The sequence below is a fragment of the Emydura macquarii genome, unplaced genomic scaffold, assembly GCF_026122565.2.
Source record: "Emydura macquarii macquarii isolate MOO-44397 ecotype Brisbane River unplaced genomic scaffold, CSIRO-AGI_Emac_v2 contig_2448, whole genome shotgun sequence".
NCBI classification, from domain to species: Eukaryota; Metazoa; Chordata; order Testudines; family Chelidae; genus Emydura; species Emydura macquarii.
The window spans coordinates 107,279-126,330 of NW_027132585.1; the positions used below are offsets into that span (position 1 = coordinate 107,279).

The 19,052-nt window shown below is 36.5% G+C and overlaps 1 protein-coding gene across 1 annotated transcript in view; it reads right to left on the reverse strand.

Annotated features, from left to right (window-relative positions):
- Positions 1–1,304: 1,304 nt before the first annotated feature.
- PCDH7 (protocadherin 7) overlaps positions 1,305–19,052 on the reverse strand; it is a 354,987-nt gene continuing 337,239 nt past the window's right edge. Inside the window, exon 3 of the mRNA XM_067562546.1 lies at positions 1,305–5,585. Coding sequence (XP_067418647.1) covers positions 5,206–5,585 — 380 coding nt within the window. The 3' untranslated portion in view covers positions 1,305–5,205. The remainder of the gene's footprint in view (positions 5,586–19,052) is intronic.

Genomic DNA, 19,052 nt, shown 5'->3' on the forward strand with positions numbered 1-19,052 from the left:
GGCAAGGTAAGGGAAAGTACCATCTCAGAGGTCAATAAACACAACATGAGCTATAAAAAATTATGAGTACTATCAATTTATACTTAAACTCAGAGCCTATTGTGCAGCTAAGGTAATGTGATTTACCCACATTTTTTGTATTGTTCAGTGAAACTCCACAGCAAGATGAAGCAGGATCTCTCCTGCAACATTGTATTTATGGAACAATTTCAGCACATGGTTTTTAAAAAATTACAATGGTAGGATCAAAGATTATCCACATGAGTGCACTTTCCAGTTAAATAGTTAGGAGTAGCATTGGTTTAAAAAAAAAAGGCAGGAGGGAGAGGGAAATGAGTTGGGACCTATATCTTTGTTTTAACCAGACTGTTTGATTCTGATAGGTACAGGATCAGCATCCCACATTTCTGCTATTCCTTCTTGGGGATGCTTTATTTGTGTATGTATTTATTTGGGTATGCAGAGATGGAAGGATCTGATTCAGACATGGGAAGGAGCTGCATGTGTTATTTGCATGCTGCTCTGCAAAATTTTGTGTTAGCCCTGGCACTGCCTCCTTTCTGATTAAATATTTCATCAAACTTTCAAAAATTGTTAATGCTACTGAACATTTTTTAAAATAGAAAGAGACATGTCTTTTTATCCCCAAAGAGATCCATTGCTGTTCCATTGTGTGAATAAACACAGCTGTACTCTTACTTAGATTTTTCCCCAACCTTAATGTAAACATTTTCTAAATAATTTAAAAAGAGGCCCAGAGGGGTAGCTGTGTTAGTTTGTTTTTAGCAAAACAGCAAGAGTCCTGTGGCACCTTAAAGACTAACAAATTTATTTGGGCATAAGCTTTTGTGGGCAGAAACCACCAGTTTCAAACTGAAGTTTCCACTTCATGCCTCTGATGAAGTGGGTTTCTGCCCACGAAAGCTTATGCCCAAATAAATTTGTTAGTCTTTAAGGTGCCCCAGGAATCTCACTGTTTTTTTAAAAAGAGAGGTCACTTTCAACATTAATGGGAAACAAGTGCTGCTATTACAAGTATTTATTTCTCCAGTTAAAACAGGCCAAGAAGTAGTCAGAACTTGTAGTGAGGAATGTAACTAAGCCGTAATGTACTTCACTACAGAGAAAAGTAGTGCCACAATTACATTGCCAGCTGAAGTGGCTAGTTACCAGAGCAGAACTTTTTTTTAAATCATGCATGAAATAGGTCTGAATGTTCTGCTCAAACTAACCTGTGAATTTGTTCAGCCTCTTTCCTACCAAAGTGAAATAGCCTGTCAGAGAAAGTACACTGGCAAATAGGCAACCATTTGAACATGTTATATTTTAATTTGCAGAGACAAAAATGACAAGCAATTTATTTACATAAAACTGTACAAAAGCAAATTAAATTATGTAAAATATTTCATAAATAGAGGTGGACTAGCGTTTAATACATTTTGCCATGTTTAGCATAGGTGCGTGCATAGTGACTCATAATAAACAATGCTAAATTGTTCTCTGCTTTACTATCAACATCCAAGTTGCAGAACAATAGTCAATGATTAATATTACAAACAGATCGTACCACACTGAATGCAAGTGCTTTAAAGTTTAGGAAACAGTTGTCTGAAAGTGTACCCCGGGTAGCTGGAAAATGATGCCTTCTTCCAGGTGTTATGCTCTTCAGGCTGCAACTCCATTTCATTGTTGGAATACATTCATTTCTATTGTTGTCCACCGCTTTCTTTCATTTCTTAAGGAAACGCTGTCTATTTATAACTGATATAATGTAAGAAACTGTTTTGTAGTTCAAGTTCCTTATAAGTCTTTTTGTGACAGCTGTATTTATGGCAGATTCATTTGGCCTTACTCTATATACTTCCTACTTGACAACTTCCTAGGGTAGCCTTTCAGCCAAGCATATTTGATCCCATTGTAGTTCTTCCTCACATAAAAATAATGTCTAGCTTGTTTTTTTTCTGAAACTCAGGCAGCAGGCCAGTCAGAAACCATATTGAATTATATAGTAGATCTGGAGGTTCAGAATGAGCATTAGATGGTTAGACTGCTACAGACTTCTCCAATACATACATAGTTATGCATCAATCTATAAATGTGTCCTAATGTAAAATACATGCAAAGTTCATTTGAGTTTCCCATGGAAGGAAAATAGAATGACTTTTATACTGTACAACCAAAATGGAATGGCAGCTAAAAGCAATTAAAAGACACTAAATTATCAATTTTTCTGGCAAAAAGAATTTATGATATCTTGCTAAATAACTGTATGTATTTATCTATTTATCTACAGTAATCTATACTGTATTCTTCCAGGCAGTAGGTTGGAAGGAAAACAAAAAAGCAGCACATACCCTAAACTACAACAATCTGGTTTTAGTAATCAAAGATACTTAAGACTGGTCCATTATCTGAGTTTGGAAGAAGGTATTTTTAAAATTATATTATTTATAATGTATCAGAAAATAAACAGGGATCAATATACAGGTTCAAAAAAGTTGGGAATAGCCCATTACCCCCTCAGTGCCCAAACCCAACCACCATTCTACTATTACAACAGTTATAAAAGGCACAGTTGCATATTTTGCATTCACTCCAATTTTTTTCTTACTTCATTTTATTGTGTGTGTATATTTTTACAAAAGCACTCTATATGAGGAGTGGCACCAGATTTAAATTATTTCAAAATAAACAAACAAAATCTATTTCTGTGTCATGCCAGGTAATAATAGTAATCAACATGTTATGATGGGTAGTTCTACTAGATTTACTGTGAATATTTAAAGTACATTTTTTTTTATTCTTTTCACACCCATCTTAGTTCTAAGGAGATGCTCACAAGTAAATAACAATGGCATAACCGTCTTATATTGTGCAAAAACTGGTAAGTGGCTGCTGATCCGTTTATTCTGAAGGTCTTGTATGACCTGTATTATTAGCTTTGTAGAAAAAGGGTTTAAATATATATTGAAATAAGCTATCCAGTGGTTTTCAAGTGTAGTATTAAATAAAAAGTTCCTATTAAAGAAAAAAATGTTTTGTTGAACATCTGTTATGCAATTCTGTATTCTGTTGAAGCGTGCAATAAAATGGTGTATACATCACATAAGCATTTTTAGAATTTTTTTTAACAGGTACTTACAGGTTATACAATGCAGTAACTGCTCTTTACAGTCTCATAATAAGGTACTAATTTGCATCTCTCCATAATTTAAATAATTAAATGTAAAAAAGTTCAATTATTAATCTTTGTCGTAATGTTTTTTCTTCATAACATGTGCCCATTCATTATTAACTCCTACACACAAACTAGCATCAAAATGAAAACTAAAACTTAAGAGGGGAATGTAATGGCCAAAAAAGGCACCCCTCAATATAGAGAAGAGAATTTGAAAAGTAAAATGTTGCAATGAGTTGTACTGATTTATCAACCTGTTTAATGTTATGTTCTATGTAATTCTTCAAAAGCAAGAAACTACCCAAAGCTACATTGTGACTACAGTCTACTAGAGAGCCATCTAGCCATGCCTAAACGCCAGGTTAAACAACCAGGGATTTGAATGTTTGCATCCTTCTCAAGCTGTCGCCACCGTATTGACTGATTGTCATTTTCATCTGAATGTCTGAGTTCAGTTTTCAGTTATTACTACATCATCAACTACGAAGCAACTAGCTCAAGTTCTGCACATGCTGTTGCTTTTTATTGCACAAAAACCTGTTTTGTTTCTTATTCACTTTAAGAAGTGCACACTGAGAATGGTCACTGGCCGGAGCTCTTTGCTACTATGATTAGTCTGGATTTCTTGTGACTTCTCTCAATCTACCGTGCAAGTATCATATCATCAGTGCTCAAGTCAAGCAGATCATCCGTCACCTTGCTTAAGTGTATTGAGTCTTGACATTGTTTCATATTGCACAGGACTCAGTTTTAATTCACTCGTGTTTCAAGAAAACCTGCATCGTACCTTTGACAAGCACAATTGGTAATCTGCAATACTGATGACAAAAGATTTAGCAAGCATACCTAGCACTCTGAAAAGAAGAATTTTTACTTGAATTGCAATATACACTTGTCATTGCATCACACCACTCTTTCCCCACCCACCTTCCCGAAAAAGTGATCTGGGTCACATCCCTTTTTTTAAAATGTAACCTTTTTGAAAATATTCCCTGGAATTGGCAGTTTCATATCATACAAAATCCGTTATAACATTACCAGCAAACACATCTTAGCAGTTCCTTTGGGCATTCTACTAAAATGTATTTGAAGTAGTATGTCATCTGGGCTTGTGGACTGTGCTGCTGTGCAAAATGTAATTGAATGTGTATTTATGTGTGCATGCATATGTTTGTGGGTACACTAGATTTCTAACCCAAGACCAAATACTTAGCTATTCCCCCTGATCCATAATGCAATCTTTGGCCTTTTTAGTTACTATGATCATCCCAACTAGATGTACGTCTTGTCCAAAATAACATGAATTTAACAGTTTATCATTAGTATGCTACAGTACATATGACAATTTTGTTATGCTGAAGTAAGCCTATAGAAAGTTCATTCTATGGATAAACCAGAATCCAGAGTTCATGATTCATAGGGAAATATACCATATTTTGGACTGCAGTTTCCGGCTGAATATAATTCTGTTGCTTCAAGCCTCAGGTGAGAATATTAAAGCTGTGATCTTCACAAAGTGCCTGTTAATGGTTCTCTCTTTATTTTTACCTCTATATTTGTTCGGTTTCTGAAGGATCATCCCTGATGGGGATCAGCAATATTCAGATGATATGCTTGTAATATATTTTCCCTGACCTGTTATCCTTAACAAGCCAGATGACAATCAAACAAAATCAGAGTGATTTAAATCATGCTTCAGCAGAGGAGTAACAACAGTGTGCTGTGTTCTTTTAATCAGGCTTGTTACCATGAAAGGAATTTGCAACCATAAATTTAAGAAAATAAAAAAAATCAGTGAGGGGGATTAGACATGCAAGTAACAACAATGGTTTCTATATTGTACATTATAGTCAGGCAACACTATAATTAAATGCCTGATATGGAGGCAGAAGTGGCAGGCAAAGCTTTTGTCTCTTTGGTGGCCCCCTTTTTCCCCCCTTTTTCATGTTAAATTGTTTTGATTTTAAGATCTTTTGCCCCTTTTCCTTCTTATACATGAATGAACCTTATTGTTGCTTCTTTATAACCTACAGGTAAACTTCTCTTCTAGTTAGAGTATTGACAGGAGATGGCTTGTATTCCCCTGTCTGTGTAAGGGGAATATCCTCTGGGTTGGCTTCCTCATTTTTGCTGAAACTAGCTGCACTGAAGGTCTCATAGGATGAGGTCAACTTTTTGTTTAGGAGATTTCTGTTGCGATCACCCATGAGGGAGGCTTCTCCATTGGCCAGTTTTTCCTGACTGCCTCGTTCATCAACAGGCATGAAGGTGGAGAGTTTTGGCTGGCTCTTCTGCTTCCTTTCAGGTGAAGTGCGAACTGGCATCCAGCAGGAGTCCGAGTGACCATATTCATCACACTCTCGGGTACACTTCCCTGTCAGGGCTACATCTGGTAGAGGCCTCGAATCTGAAAACAGAGGAGAATTTCCTTTTTTAAAAAAATTTACTGAAAATGTCTTCCCTTCCTCAATGTGATTGACAAACTTTAAAAACAAAGTTGTACTGTTTTAAAAGGTTTTGCATTTGCAAAATCTTTAAAGATAAAAACCATAGAAGCACATATTAACTTTAATAATACATATATCATATGCAACAAGGTGTGCATTTTTACCAGACATTGGAAGCACAAATTACTGAAAAGTGTGAGGCATAAAGGCACTCTTTGACATATCATATTATTTTAGGCATAATTTTTTGACATTTGGTAACAATGAGCTAGTGAATCTTAAACTGACTGGGTACCACACCGACATAATCAGCCAGATGACACATTTTGTGCTGCCCATTTTCTTTAAATGATTAAAAACACAAAACCTTTCTTTGGATTCTTTGTGAAACACATTTCAGTGTCTTATTAATAGAATCTAAGGCCCTGATCCACCGAACACTTATGCACATGCTGTGCGTGAGTAATCCTGCTGTCATCGCAAGGACTGTGTGTGTGTGCATGTGGATATAAAGTTAAGCATGTGCATAAATCTTCTCAGGGTTGAGGCCTAAGGCCCAGATCCTCAAAAGGCATTTTGGCACCTAAATAAACACTCTTGAGGATCAGGGCCTAATCTGTAAATACATAGACATGAAAAAAGCCAATATTATAAGCAATAATTTATCAGAACACAACCCCCTCCCTTGTACAATCTAATATGTGCAGTCAAAAGCTGGTGTTTGTGGGTGTGTTTGTGCACACGTGTGCATGTGCGTATGTAGGAACCTGACTGCTGAAGTGTTGGCCGAATGGAAAATGTTGGGTGACTACGATGTGCTGTGTGGAATGCAATAGTGCCGGACCTCTGAAGCAAAAATCTTTCAGCTATTATGCGCCTAGGCCTCTCACTGAAATCAGCTGAGCTTTCAACTGAGAAAGGCTGAAGTACTGAGCCCTCTTAAATGCAGGTGTTATTGTTAAATGATTTACATTACAATTGAATTAGAAAAGTATGTTTTATATACACACACACACACTTTTTTAAAAATTGGGCCAAATTCTGATACCCTGATTTACATCGAATAGAGCTTTACTCTGCAAGCAATCCCAGTTACAATAGTAGTCTAATTCAAGTAAGGTACTACTTAGCATGAGTAAGAAAGGCAAAATCTGTCCCTACCTTAATAGATATGACATACTCAGTTTTTAATCTTAATATTATTATACAATTTAACAGTTTCAAATTACTTGTGTTTTATTACCCAAAATCATACATTTTATTTGATTTTACCTTCTTAACATTTGTTTACCCTATGATCTTTTTGACTATTATCAAATCCCAATGGGAAGTATTTACTTCTTTGCAATTTATTGAATGAAAAAGAATTCTACATAAAATAACCTTAATTTGTGTCATAATTAACCATTTTTTGTCTCCAGTTGTATGAAAATATTTGCAGTGGGTAGAATCTTGAGGTGGGATTTTCATAGGTGCTTAGTATTTCCTTAAATCTGCACTCATTTAAATCAATGGAAAAAATCCCATTCAATCTGGGACTTCAATGGTGGCAGAGTTATGCCAATACTCAGTGCTTTTGGAAATCCCACCCTTCATGTTCATCCCACCAGGACATTTATCTGAAGAAGACTACTTGTGGCATTCCCTATGAGTAGTAGTGAAGAGACTGTACCTTTTTACAATTAACTATCATAGAGCACTAAGGGCTAGCTTCACAAAGGGATTTAGGGACTATAGGCATTCACAAAGCCTCGACTCAACTGCCACTGAAACCTGTAGGTGCCTAAACCCACATGGTACCTATGTTTCTGCAGTAAAAGTTCCCCACGTGCTTATATTCCTGCCTTTGAACTTGCACACCGCTGCCTCACTTTAAGCTTCTGGACACCAATCTCCCCCCCAAACCCCAGTGTGATTCACAAACTAGGGTAAGAGTTTTGTTCGTCCACCTTACTTGCCTGTGGGGCGTGATCTAGTAGATGCACTCAGAGACCACCTAACTCCACCCAAAATAGCCCAAGAGGAGAAACCTCCCCAATAACGGTTAGCCCAGTGGTTTGGATAATCACCTGGAATGTGGGCGATCCCTAATTCACATCCCCCTCCTACCTGATAAGAGAGCTGAAAAGAATGTGATTTTGACTTTTAGATGGATAATACTGATTTTTATTTTACATCTTTTCTTTTTAGATTTTTATCAATTTAAATGTTCAGTTTCAGGAAATTATGTGGTGGTCAGTCAATAGGGGAGGGTAAAAATTATTTAAAGACAGTAGATATTGACATTCAAAAAGTTAAAGCTTTATAACCATGAGCACACAAATTGTCAACATAAATATGTTAAATATACAAAGTAAATATCCTTAAATCAAACTCTAGTAAGTTCTGAAGCAGCATTTTTTCTTACTTTGCCTATTTGCAAATATCAGTTATTGATAGAAAGATATTTTCATTCATTTGTATGTGTATGATGAAATTGATGTTTACCTGGATTTACTGATAAAAAATCTAATCTTTCCAAATCTAGCTAAAGGGTATTGTGATGTACGTCTCTCAGTCTCTCCTATTGAAGCTGTTCCACTGTGTATAAATAATTACAGATTCCTTGGAGCAAGGGGACTGGATCCTGGGTGAGTGCTGTAATCACTACATTAGAGTCACTCATGCATGTGCTCTCTCTTGTTCTTTCTGCCTCCATCACTAAGTATTTATACACTGTGGAACAGCTTCAACAGGAGAGATTCAAAGCTCCACATCAGAATATCCCATAACTCAGTGGTTAGAGCACTCATTTGAGAGATGGGAAAACCCCTGTTCAAATTCTCTCTCCTATTCAGCCAAAGAGGGAATTTGAACCTGTGGTCCCCACATCCCAAGTGAGTATTCTAACCACTAAGCTAAAGATTATAAAGGGTGATGGTGGTTTACATCCATCACCACCACTGAGAATCTGAAACGGCAATAGACATCTCCCTCCAGGCCAGACTTCGGCACTGAACTCTTGAGTGGGTTGGGGCTTAGAACACACCCTTCTCCTCAGCATCTCCCATTGGCTAGCTTACAGAGGGAGCTGCCTAGCATGCTGGCTTTTGTGAATCCCATTCATAGGTACGTATCTTCCCCATTCATTGTATAGGAAGCATCAACACTTAACTTAAACTTTGTGACTCCCTGTGATTTTCTAGGTGCCTAAAAGATAGGCATTGCAACACTTAAGTCCCTAAGTGTCAAGATTTTCATAGGGCACACTGTAAATTCATTTAATGAATATTTTACACTCTAGAGCATTCCCTAATTAAAACTATGTTGTATAACATTTCAATATCCCATTGACTTCAATAAGGAGAGGATTGGATCCTAGATGGTTATTCATGTCTACTTGACAATGAGTTAGTGTTATTTATTTTATTTTTTAAGTTTTGTTTTTCAAAGGCTTTTAAATTTAGGCTCAGCTATGACTCCCACAGTTCTCTTCTTCAGTGATGGATAACAGAAATATTGACATTTGTCAGCCTATCAGTTCTTAAACCACTGTGGCCTGGGAGTTGTACACAGAATGCAGAGACTATAACAGGAAAATTGTGCTGTTCATCATTGTTAGCATAGAATTACTCTCACGCTCCCTTAAGGTGAGAAGCAGGGATAATAATTTATTACTGAGGCACATATACTACTGTCTGATTTTTAAGCAGACAAATCCTCTTAATTTCATTTAGAACAAGGCAAACTCATTCCTCTCTACCTTTTCTCCTCCTAATAAAGTCTCTGATTGATTTTATAATGAATTTTCAAACAATGACCATCGAAAATAGTCATGTTTATTATTATTATTAAAATTGTTTTAAATATCTACTGAATGCCAGTATTTGATTTGTTTACATTTAACATGGAACTATGAATAAGTAAAAGCATAGTTTCAGTGATTTTGAAACAAACTATTTTTGTCCTGGCATATTTTAGGTTTTGGGGTTTTTTTTTAATGCACCGGACAAGGCCTGATTCAATGTCCACTAAAGTCACAAAGAGTCTGTCAACATCAGTGGGCATTGGATCATGCACATGGAGGATTTACCATTTTGTTTGGCACTGCAGTGCAACCCTCCCTCCCTTTCAGATAAATGCAAAGTTTCTTTTCAATTTCTTCATCCTGAAATCATGACACTTGCTACTAAATCCAGAAAGTTATAGTGGGATATCATGATACAGTAATTGGCTAGTTCTCCTTTTGAGTAGAATTGATCGCATAAGTTTTCTGTGGTTGTCCTCCAGTTGCCTCCTCATATTTGTTTAGGTGATGAACCAGAAAGGCATTCAAGCATGTGCTTAAACTTTAAGAAGACAAATACTCCCATTGGATGGAACTACACTTATGCTTAAAGTTAAGCATGTGCTTGAATACTTTTGGGTAGGATTTTCAAATGCACCACAGGCTTCAATGGGAGCAGAGCTAGGACAATGCTGAGTGCTTTTCAAAATCCCACCCTTGCTAAACAGGGATAGGATTACTTATGTGCTTAAAATTATGTAAATGCTTTGTTGACTTTGAGCCTGGTTTATTTAACTGCTGTAATATGGCACATCAAAAGATGTTCAACATTATATTGCATTTCAGGAATATTTTTCTTCATTACAAAGTGCATTAATCTTATATTACATATAACCCACCACATAAAATTATTTCAACTACCAAGTAATTAGTCCTATTCCTAATTGATTTTGGGTCCAGATTGAAATGCAGTGATCTTACATTTATATCTCTTCATAATCAAGAGCCACTATCTTCCAGATGAGACTAATTTCTACCTTTTACATATAAAAAGAAGTTGCTTTTTGTCTGCAGCATAATCCACATCCAAACGCATCTGCATCCACGAGACATAATTATTAAATAAAGAACTCATCATTTTAAAATGTAAACACTTCAGTGGAGACCACACTACTAGCTGAGAAGCCTAATTGGAAAAGACATGTTGCGGTGTTTGTCACCACAGTTGACAGGTAAATCAAGAAAGACTACAACATATTTTTATCATAGTCCATATCTTAAAACTTTACAGGTATGTCTAACACTGGTGGGAGGAGGGAATCTCTGGCAGTGACTCTCAGAACCAGGGTCAGGCTTGTACTATGGGGCTAAAACGAGCAGTGTAGACATTTGGGCTTAGGCTTCAGCCCAGGCTTAGAGATCCTTTCCTCTCACGGGGTCTCCAACCCAAGCCTGAACATCTACACAGCTATTTTAACTCCATAGAGTGAGCCCAAGTTAGCTGGGCTAGGCCCTGAGACTTGCTGCTGCAGGTCTTTTTTCACACTATAGATATATCCTTTGATTCAGACAAACAATTGCTTTAAAATGCCAATGATAAACTAAAAATGTGTATTACTGTGCTAGTTAGTGAGATAATTATCCTTACAGGACAATATTTCTCCTTGTATAGGTTTTTTTGTTTTTGTTTTTTTAAGTTTTTATTTTGTGCACATACTGGTCAAAATTTAATTTTAATTTAACACAAAAAAACAGATATTAGAGAAGCTAATATCCCCATTCCATATTATGTTTAAAAACTCTGAGCATCTCGATTACATATCCTCCCATGCACTGCAGATAATCTACTATCAATTTGCATATCACTTGTCTTAACATCAGGTGCCTAAATCCATGCTTTGTTCTTGGCAAATCCATATTGGCTGTTTATCATTCTATTACCTGCTTACAGACTAATTGTTTCCTCTGGTGAGTATCTGGGCATACAAAAGACCAGAAATGTCAAGTATTCCACTTGTAACAACACATGAAGCATTAGTTCCACGACTAAACTACAGTATGTTACTCATTATTTTCCAACCAGAAACAACTGCAATGAAAAAGGAAACTATCCAGCTCATGCATTTGCTGATACAGCTAAAACTTCAATACATCACAAAAAGTGAGAAAGATGAGGCATAATGCAGGACATATATAGTCATGTGACTCAGTGTTTAGCCCACTCTTGACTGTCCTTTGTCTCTTATCTCCTTGCCTGTAACAGAAAGTATAAAAATTCATGTTATCTTCCCCAGCCTCTTAGGATCATCTTGGTCCACAACACTATGGACAGGTAATTCAGAAGATGTATCCTTCCTATAATTTGCATTTTCCCCACTGTCTTACTACATTTTGCATTTTTAAAATACCATCTTTTTTACGACATGCTGTTGATACTTTCACAGGAATGTTTCCCAAAATGTCAGGTGTGGCATTTGAGGCATTGTGTGTGTATAGGACTAGCACAAACAGGCCTCTCAATTGCTCTGCAGTCTCATTTTTGGGGGATAGAGGATAGTTGTGAGAGGGGAAGGTCTCTAGATGTTATGGTTGCAAAGAAAACCTTAAAAACAGGAAGCCAGTGCAGCTGATGTACAAGGTCTGCCTGAGTTTGCAGAGAGTCTGAAACAATAGCTTTGAGCTGTGAACCGCCCCCTTCATTTCAGCAAGTGCTAACTCAGTAGCTAATGATAATATATTAAATGTCAATGTAAACTATTTTACTACTCATAAAAACATAAAAGAGAAGAAGAAAAAAATCATAGTGTGGAGAGCTTCATCAGTTTCCCTGTGTGTGGCTGGGGGGAGCGGTGCATGGAGCCATTGTGGGAGGGAGATGCCACATACGATGCACAAAATGATATATAGCAACATATGGTGCCATTACAGGGGGCCATAATTAATTTTATTTTCATTGGCAGGGTCAACTTTGAAAAGTTAGGGGCACACTGATTTATAGAATCTAAATTAGGTAGAGGGCTCTGATGTGCTCCCTAAAACAACACTCACAATAATTATGTATGAAATTATTGATTACATTTTTTAAATTGTGTTGAATTTATGAGTTAATTTTTGAAATGTTTGTCTTGTGTTTTTTATGATTTCTTTGTACAGGAGTATGCAAATAAGGGAGGTTATTTATACGCATGTGCATGTTTATGTGATTGTGGATGGCTGTTGCTTTAGGGATACAAGGAGTGCTTGTTAACACGAAACCAAGGCACCTAACACTCCAGAGAGCAAGTGAGATTCACATTAAGATAAAAACAAAAAAACAAATGATGCTGTTTTGTTTGGTTTTTTTCCAGGAGGTTAACACACATGGAACAGTAAACTCCGGCAAGGAGAGAGAAAATGGCATAAACCCTGCACACTACCGTCAACTAGCTCACATTGTAATCCAACACCTTCCTTTTACACACACAGATATGCACAAGTACCATTACTCTGATTATGGTCATCCCTATTGACATACCATTTCCACACAATCACTTCCCATGTAGCTTTGTGTTCGCAGATAGCACCATATTAATAATTCCTGGCTCTTCTAACTCTTTTCATCAGTAGATCTCAAAGCCCTTTACAAAGGATGTCAATCTCATTATCCCCATTTTATATATGGGGAAACAGAGGTATAGAGAAAGGCACAATGATTTGCCCAAGGTCAGCAACAGAGCTAGGAATAGTACCTAGGTCTTCTGAGTCATAGTCCAGTGCTGTCAACAGATAAAGACCAGATTGTTCTCTGCTCATGCATGTGTTTGGAGCCCTTCCCCCTTCTCTTACACACCACACAAACAGGCTGGGATGGTCACAGTCCCTCTGCTCAAGTGTTCACATGCATAGTTCCACTGCCATGCCCCCAGAGGTATAAATCACCCCCAAAATTCATGGAGGTCATTACCTTCTTACCCCCACATCTGCACAAAAGGTATGGTACACAAAAAGTATGTGCATTTGGGATGCTGGGAGAAAGACTGTGCTTCTTGAGGCACTCAATTCTTTCCCCAGAGCTCTCCCAAGAGAGGTGTGGCTCTGCGCCAGTCCCAACACACGGCTTACCTAAATAACACCACTCAGTCCATAATATCTAAAGCAGGAATCATCTACATGTGCAGTTATGAGTAGTAGCCATTGCCATGTAAGGGAATACCAGAAGATGAGAATGCAGATTATGAAGCCTCCCTGCCTGAACACACTCCATTACACCACTCTGTAGTTCCAGCTGTCAAGGTCCTGTAAATTATGTCCTTGCAGTGTTTCCAGGAAGCCATAAAAAGAGTAGCCAATTTCTTTCTTGCTCTCTCACTGACAGCATAGTCAATTTGAGATTGGCTCAAAATGTATTTTTTGTCTATCTCCATTCCCTTTCCTCTCCTTACACTTTCCTCTTTCCTTACCCTCCTTGCATAAATATATTGCAAACTGAGATGCATAATAATAATCAGAAATGAAAGAATACCAAGCTTGTGTAATCAAACAAGAGCCCATGTTCCTAGTTTACATATTAAATGGAAGTCTGATTTATAAACTGTGTGATTGTAGCCCTGAAAGTGAAACAAGAATGAACTACTGTATATGATCAGAGAAACGACAATGCAGAATGTAGCTGAGATAGTGCATGCTATACTAATCCACTTAAGAAAACTGAGCAAATATATAGTAGCTACAGTATTACTGCTTTGGAAATCCTTGCCTCCTAATTGCAGCAATCCAGTGAGCTGCACTCCCGTCAGTACTGTGGCATTTTCTGACATGCCAAGACACTATTAAAATACTTAAACACTTTTGAAAGCATCAGCGACTTCTTTCTCTGCACCTTAGGCTAAACACAGTTAAACAGCAATTGAACATATCTCAAGAAGCATTTACTGCCCCAAGGCTTGGACCGCTGTCATTCTGAATGTGGCATTATCGTGTACTGTAGAGCTACTGCATACCATCTCTAAAGCAGTCTTGCTGAATAAACTCAAACACAAATCTACTGTTTAAGACTTGCAAAGTGCTCTACAGTAATAAAATGCATTAATTGCTTTTGGACTAAAATCATTTCATACATATTGTGCCAAATCCCACAGTCCTTTTAAGTGTTTAATAAATAAAATAATGAATTGATTTACATCATGGAAAGACTTACATATGAAGAAAGATCGAAATGATTAAGACTGTGTAGTTTAGGGTGGGAGGACGAGAGAAGAATGTAAAATATCGGATAGCAAATTATTTCCATTCTTGTAATACAAGATGAAGGGAACATATAATCAAAAGCAACACATTTAAGTGATGAAAAAATATTTCTTACCCACTGCATAATTAACCTGGGAAACTCATTGCCACAAGGTATCACTAAGTTCCAGAGTTTAGCTTGATTGAAAAAAGGATGAAGCATGGGATTTTCAAAATCCTCTGAGGGAGTTAGGCACCCATCTCCCACTGAAAGTTAATGGATATTCTGCACCCAGTTCCCCTAAGTGTTTTTGAAAAAATCTCACTCTATATGTTTATATGAGTTATGCTTCTGAACATAAACCAATCTTTAACTGCAACATGGCAATGCCTATGTTTTATGGACCTGATGTTTGCAGTCGTATCTGTGGGAAGGAAGCAGAGGACAAAGACTCTGGGAAGGAAATCTCCCCTTATTCATGGCTGCACCCAAGACCTTTGGGGGGATATGTGCTCTCTCTGCAGAAAAGAATAATAAGACTACAGTTGGCCATCTTTTCTGGGGCATTTCAACAGTGCTGTTTGCTGACAATGTTGTCCTCCCATCCCTGCCTTTTTTAGCCCATGCAATCTCTACTTCCCACCCCAGCACAGACCTTGGCCCCATGATGCACCTTCCAAGAGTTTCTGCAAGGCTGATTGCCTCTCCCTTTTCATGGGGCATGAGCGCACAAAAGAGTCCTTTTATGGGCAAATGATGATTTGGGCCTGGAATAATACCACTTTCAGAAAACAGCCAATGAGAACTAATCTGAATAAAAAACAGAGTAAGGAACTCAGAATTTGGCAGACTGTGTATGCTTATTGCAAATTAGTAAAGCCTCTTTTTTTCAAGTAAATAGAAAGATTTAGCTACTTTACTGATTATGAAATAAGTGATCAGCAAAATAATCTAAAAAGGGCATTTTAGAATGACATTTAGTTAAAATTCTGTCCCACCAATTATTGCATTAAAGAGTTCAGTACACATACAGTTTTAAAACCCCTTGTATCAAACATTTAAGATACGAGTTAATCAAATAAATAAATAAACAAACAGAAACAAAAGGCCAGTATTGTTAAGCATGGTGTGCTCAGGGCCGGCATGGTCATTTAATAATGTATGGTACCCTCTAGCTGCGTTCCAACTACTCCACTCCACTTAACAGCCTTATTTATCAACCAAGAGTCAGATTTTGTTCTCACTTACCTCAAATCAGGAGTAATGCCATTGAAGCCCGTGAAGTTACATGGGTGTACAACTGATGTAAAGGAGTGAAGAATCCTTAATATATATATATATACTTTTTATATGCATTTGTTCTAGTTTTCTTTATCCTGCATCTTAGCACAGTTTTCTTTGTATTACAGGGAGTACGTAGAGTCTTCATTCATCTACTTGACAATAGATTTAGAAGTATTTCCTTCTTAGTCTAGTCTAGCTGATTAATTAAACTAAGAAGCCATCTACCTGCCTTTGGGCAGGTGACCAAAGAACCATTACCAAAGTAATAAAATCCTGGCTTTAGCTTTTTTTTTAGAAAAAATCAGATACAATTGCCTCCTAGCATGTTATGCTAACATCTTGTGCAGCTATTCATCTAATTATGGGATGAATACAGAAAATGTGTGTTTACTAAATTCATGTTCTTACTAGTCCTTACTATTGCATCCATGATTTCCCAGGGAACTGTGTAATACTGCAAGAATAATTTAAATATTATTTATATTAGTACAGTAGTTTGTTGTTTAACTAATGGGTACAAAGGGCCCTTTCTGCACAATGGAGAACAAACTGAACATCTGTGGCCAGGCAACAAACTAATAAGACTTGTATACAGTATTGTGCATACCTGGAACCTAATTCTACATAAACAACAGTAATTTAGAATGCTGGTTTAGTACTATGAAAGAGCCATATCATGTATTTTTAAATGTTTTCTATTAATTTCAATATTTCAACTGTAGTTGAGACTTTGGTATTTCATTCCTCTTTACAAAAATGTAAAATGAATTAAAAACTAAACAGTACTAACATCAGTGATAAGTATGGACTAAATACATTCAGTTTAATATTGCATCTAGAATTTAAAGTAATTCCCTAGATTTTAATTTTCTAGAATTAAGTGTAAGTGTTAAGTCTACTTGCAAACCAGTTAAATCCTTTGATAGTCTGATTTATTTCTATCAGTAAAGTGGTGACAAATCTTTCTGAAAAGTAGGACTTAACATGACTTCCTGAAGTCATATAGACATTAAGATGTAGGACACATTTAAGCTATCTAATTGTTCTGCTGGTCTATCGCTTAAGTATTAATCTGTCACTATGTCAAATTACATACATTTAGATTATTCAGTAAAATGTGTCTCTGCTTAAACCCTGGGCTGAAACAATTCATTGGTGCAATTAGAATGTCATCCTTACTGAAGAAGACTTAAGAAAAGTCTCAATCAGGGCTCAAAAGTCAACATCATTTCATTGATCATCACATAAAAAATAATGGGACTTTAGCAAATTGAAAGGAATAGTGTGACACCAGCAGGCATTGTAACTTGTCCCAAATACAGGCCAGGCTTCCTGTTCATGTAATTTCTTCATACTAAAGTTTTCTTTGCTAGCCCTGCACGTTGGATGGGAAAACACATTCTTGGCACGGGCATGTGTGCACATGCAAAAAAATCCCATACCCTGTTTGTTCTGCCAGCTACACTGGAGCTCTTTGCATATGAAAGCAACTTCTCTCACAGTTTCCCTCAGTGATGCTTTATAGATAGAGCCAATAGACATAATGTATGCTAACAAAGCCAGCACTTCCATTTAGAGATTAAAGGCCAAATCTTGGAATCCTCAGCTCCTGCTTGGAGATGCTCAGCACTTTGTAGAATTAGGCCCTCTGTGTATCTTACGTGGTTTATACAGTTTCTACCAGCATGTAAATTGATGGTAGAAAGCTAAATTTTAAAAATATTTTAAAAGCACTTTTTATGCAAGATAGCTGTATAGATGGGGAGGTAGTTAAAACAACAAAGAAGTAAGATAACTATATTGTAATTTTAACCTATGGTAATATGCTATAACAAATAAATTAGAGAGGCGTTAAATTCTAGTTTTAAGGAATGCTCAGCATTTGGGTAGATTTTACAGTTAAGAATAAAATAATGTATTTGCCCTTTCATAATAGACCTGTTACTTGTATGACTATGAATACAGATTGCAATGTAAAACAACAGGTCCTGGTCAAATCATTTAAAAATATTACACATTGGCTTTGAGGGAGAATATTGTATTCTTTCTTCTACATCTTTCAGCATGTAGTACGCATTCTTCTGAAGATCTTTTCTACTCTTACTAGCTGACATGAATTCAATTGCTTATCTGCTCACAACCACTTCCTTCCTAAAGGTAAAACTTTAAAAATAATTCTACATTACACAGCAACTCATTTCCTTATTGCTGGACTATTTCGATCTTATGCTATTCTTGTGTGTGAGGACTGAGAACAACAGACATACAACAGACATATATTAAATAGTAGCAATTATTTCACAACAAAAGTATTTCTAACTCATCTCTTCGGTGGATTGTGTCAGGAAATCAAATTTTATTTTATTTATTTTTGTTACAAGACACAGTTTAGTCCAAATGATTTTGTAAAAAAGTGTGCTGAATCCCTATTAGTGTTTATTAAATTACCTTCAAATGGAGGTGGCGGGGTGGTTAAGAAACCTCTCCATGCTCTGCAAACTAATGATCCTCTAAATAATGCAGGGCTCAGCATGAGAATTTGAAGGGGGAAAACAAATACCTTGAGACTACCTGTCATTTTAAGTAACTGTCAAGAAAAAGTTGCCTTGCTGAATGAAAGCTAGCAATGACCTAAGAGATTCATTTAGCCTTTATACCACGTTAAGAAGCTTTATTTAATTATGTGAAATACTGTCCAGTAAGAGAGAAGCCTAATTATCTGCCCATTATATACCTGTGCATCTCAGAAATTCACATAGGAATTGAGTATGATCAGATGTGTTCAAAATTGTGGTCAGGTTTTATGTAGAACACTGGTATGTAAACTGAAAAGAAATGCTAAGCATACACTATCCATGGGGTCAGTAAAATATAATGTCTCTTATGTTATATACATACAATCAGGATAAGTAATACAAAAGAGCAATTTCTTAAGTTTAACAGCGTTTTAAATGTAATTCACGTTTTCTTCTATTTGATAAAAGCCAGTTCCAAAAGAATCTGATTACATTTTATTCAAAAAATGTTACTGATCACTATTAAGTATGACAGACAAGACAAATAACAAACAAGTCATGAAACTGATGTGTAAATGGAAATATTCCCATTCTCAGTTCTACCCGATACAGAAAATTGAGTCTATACAATTTATATATGCAGTGTTGTTGTAGC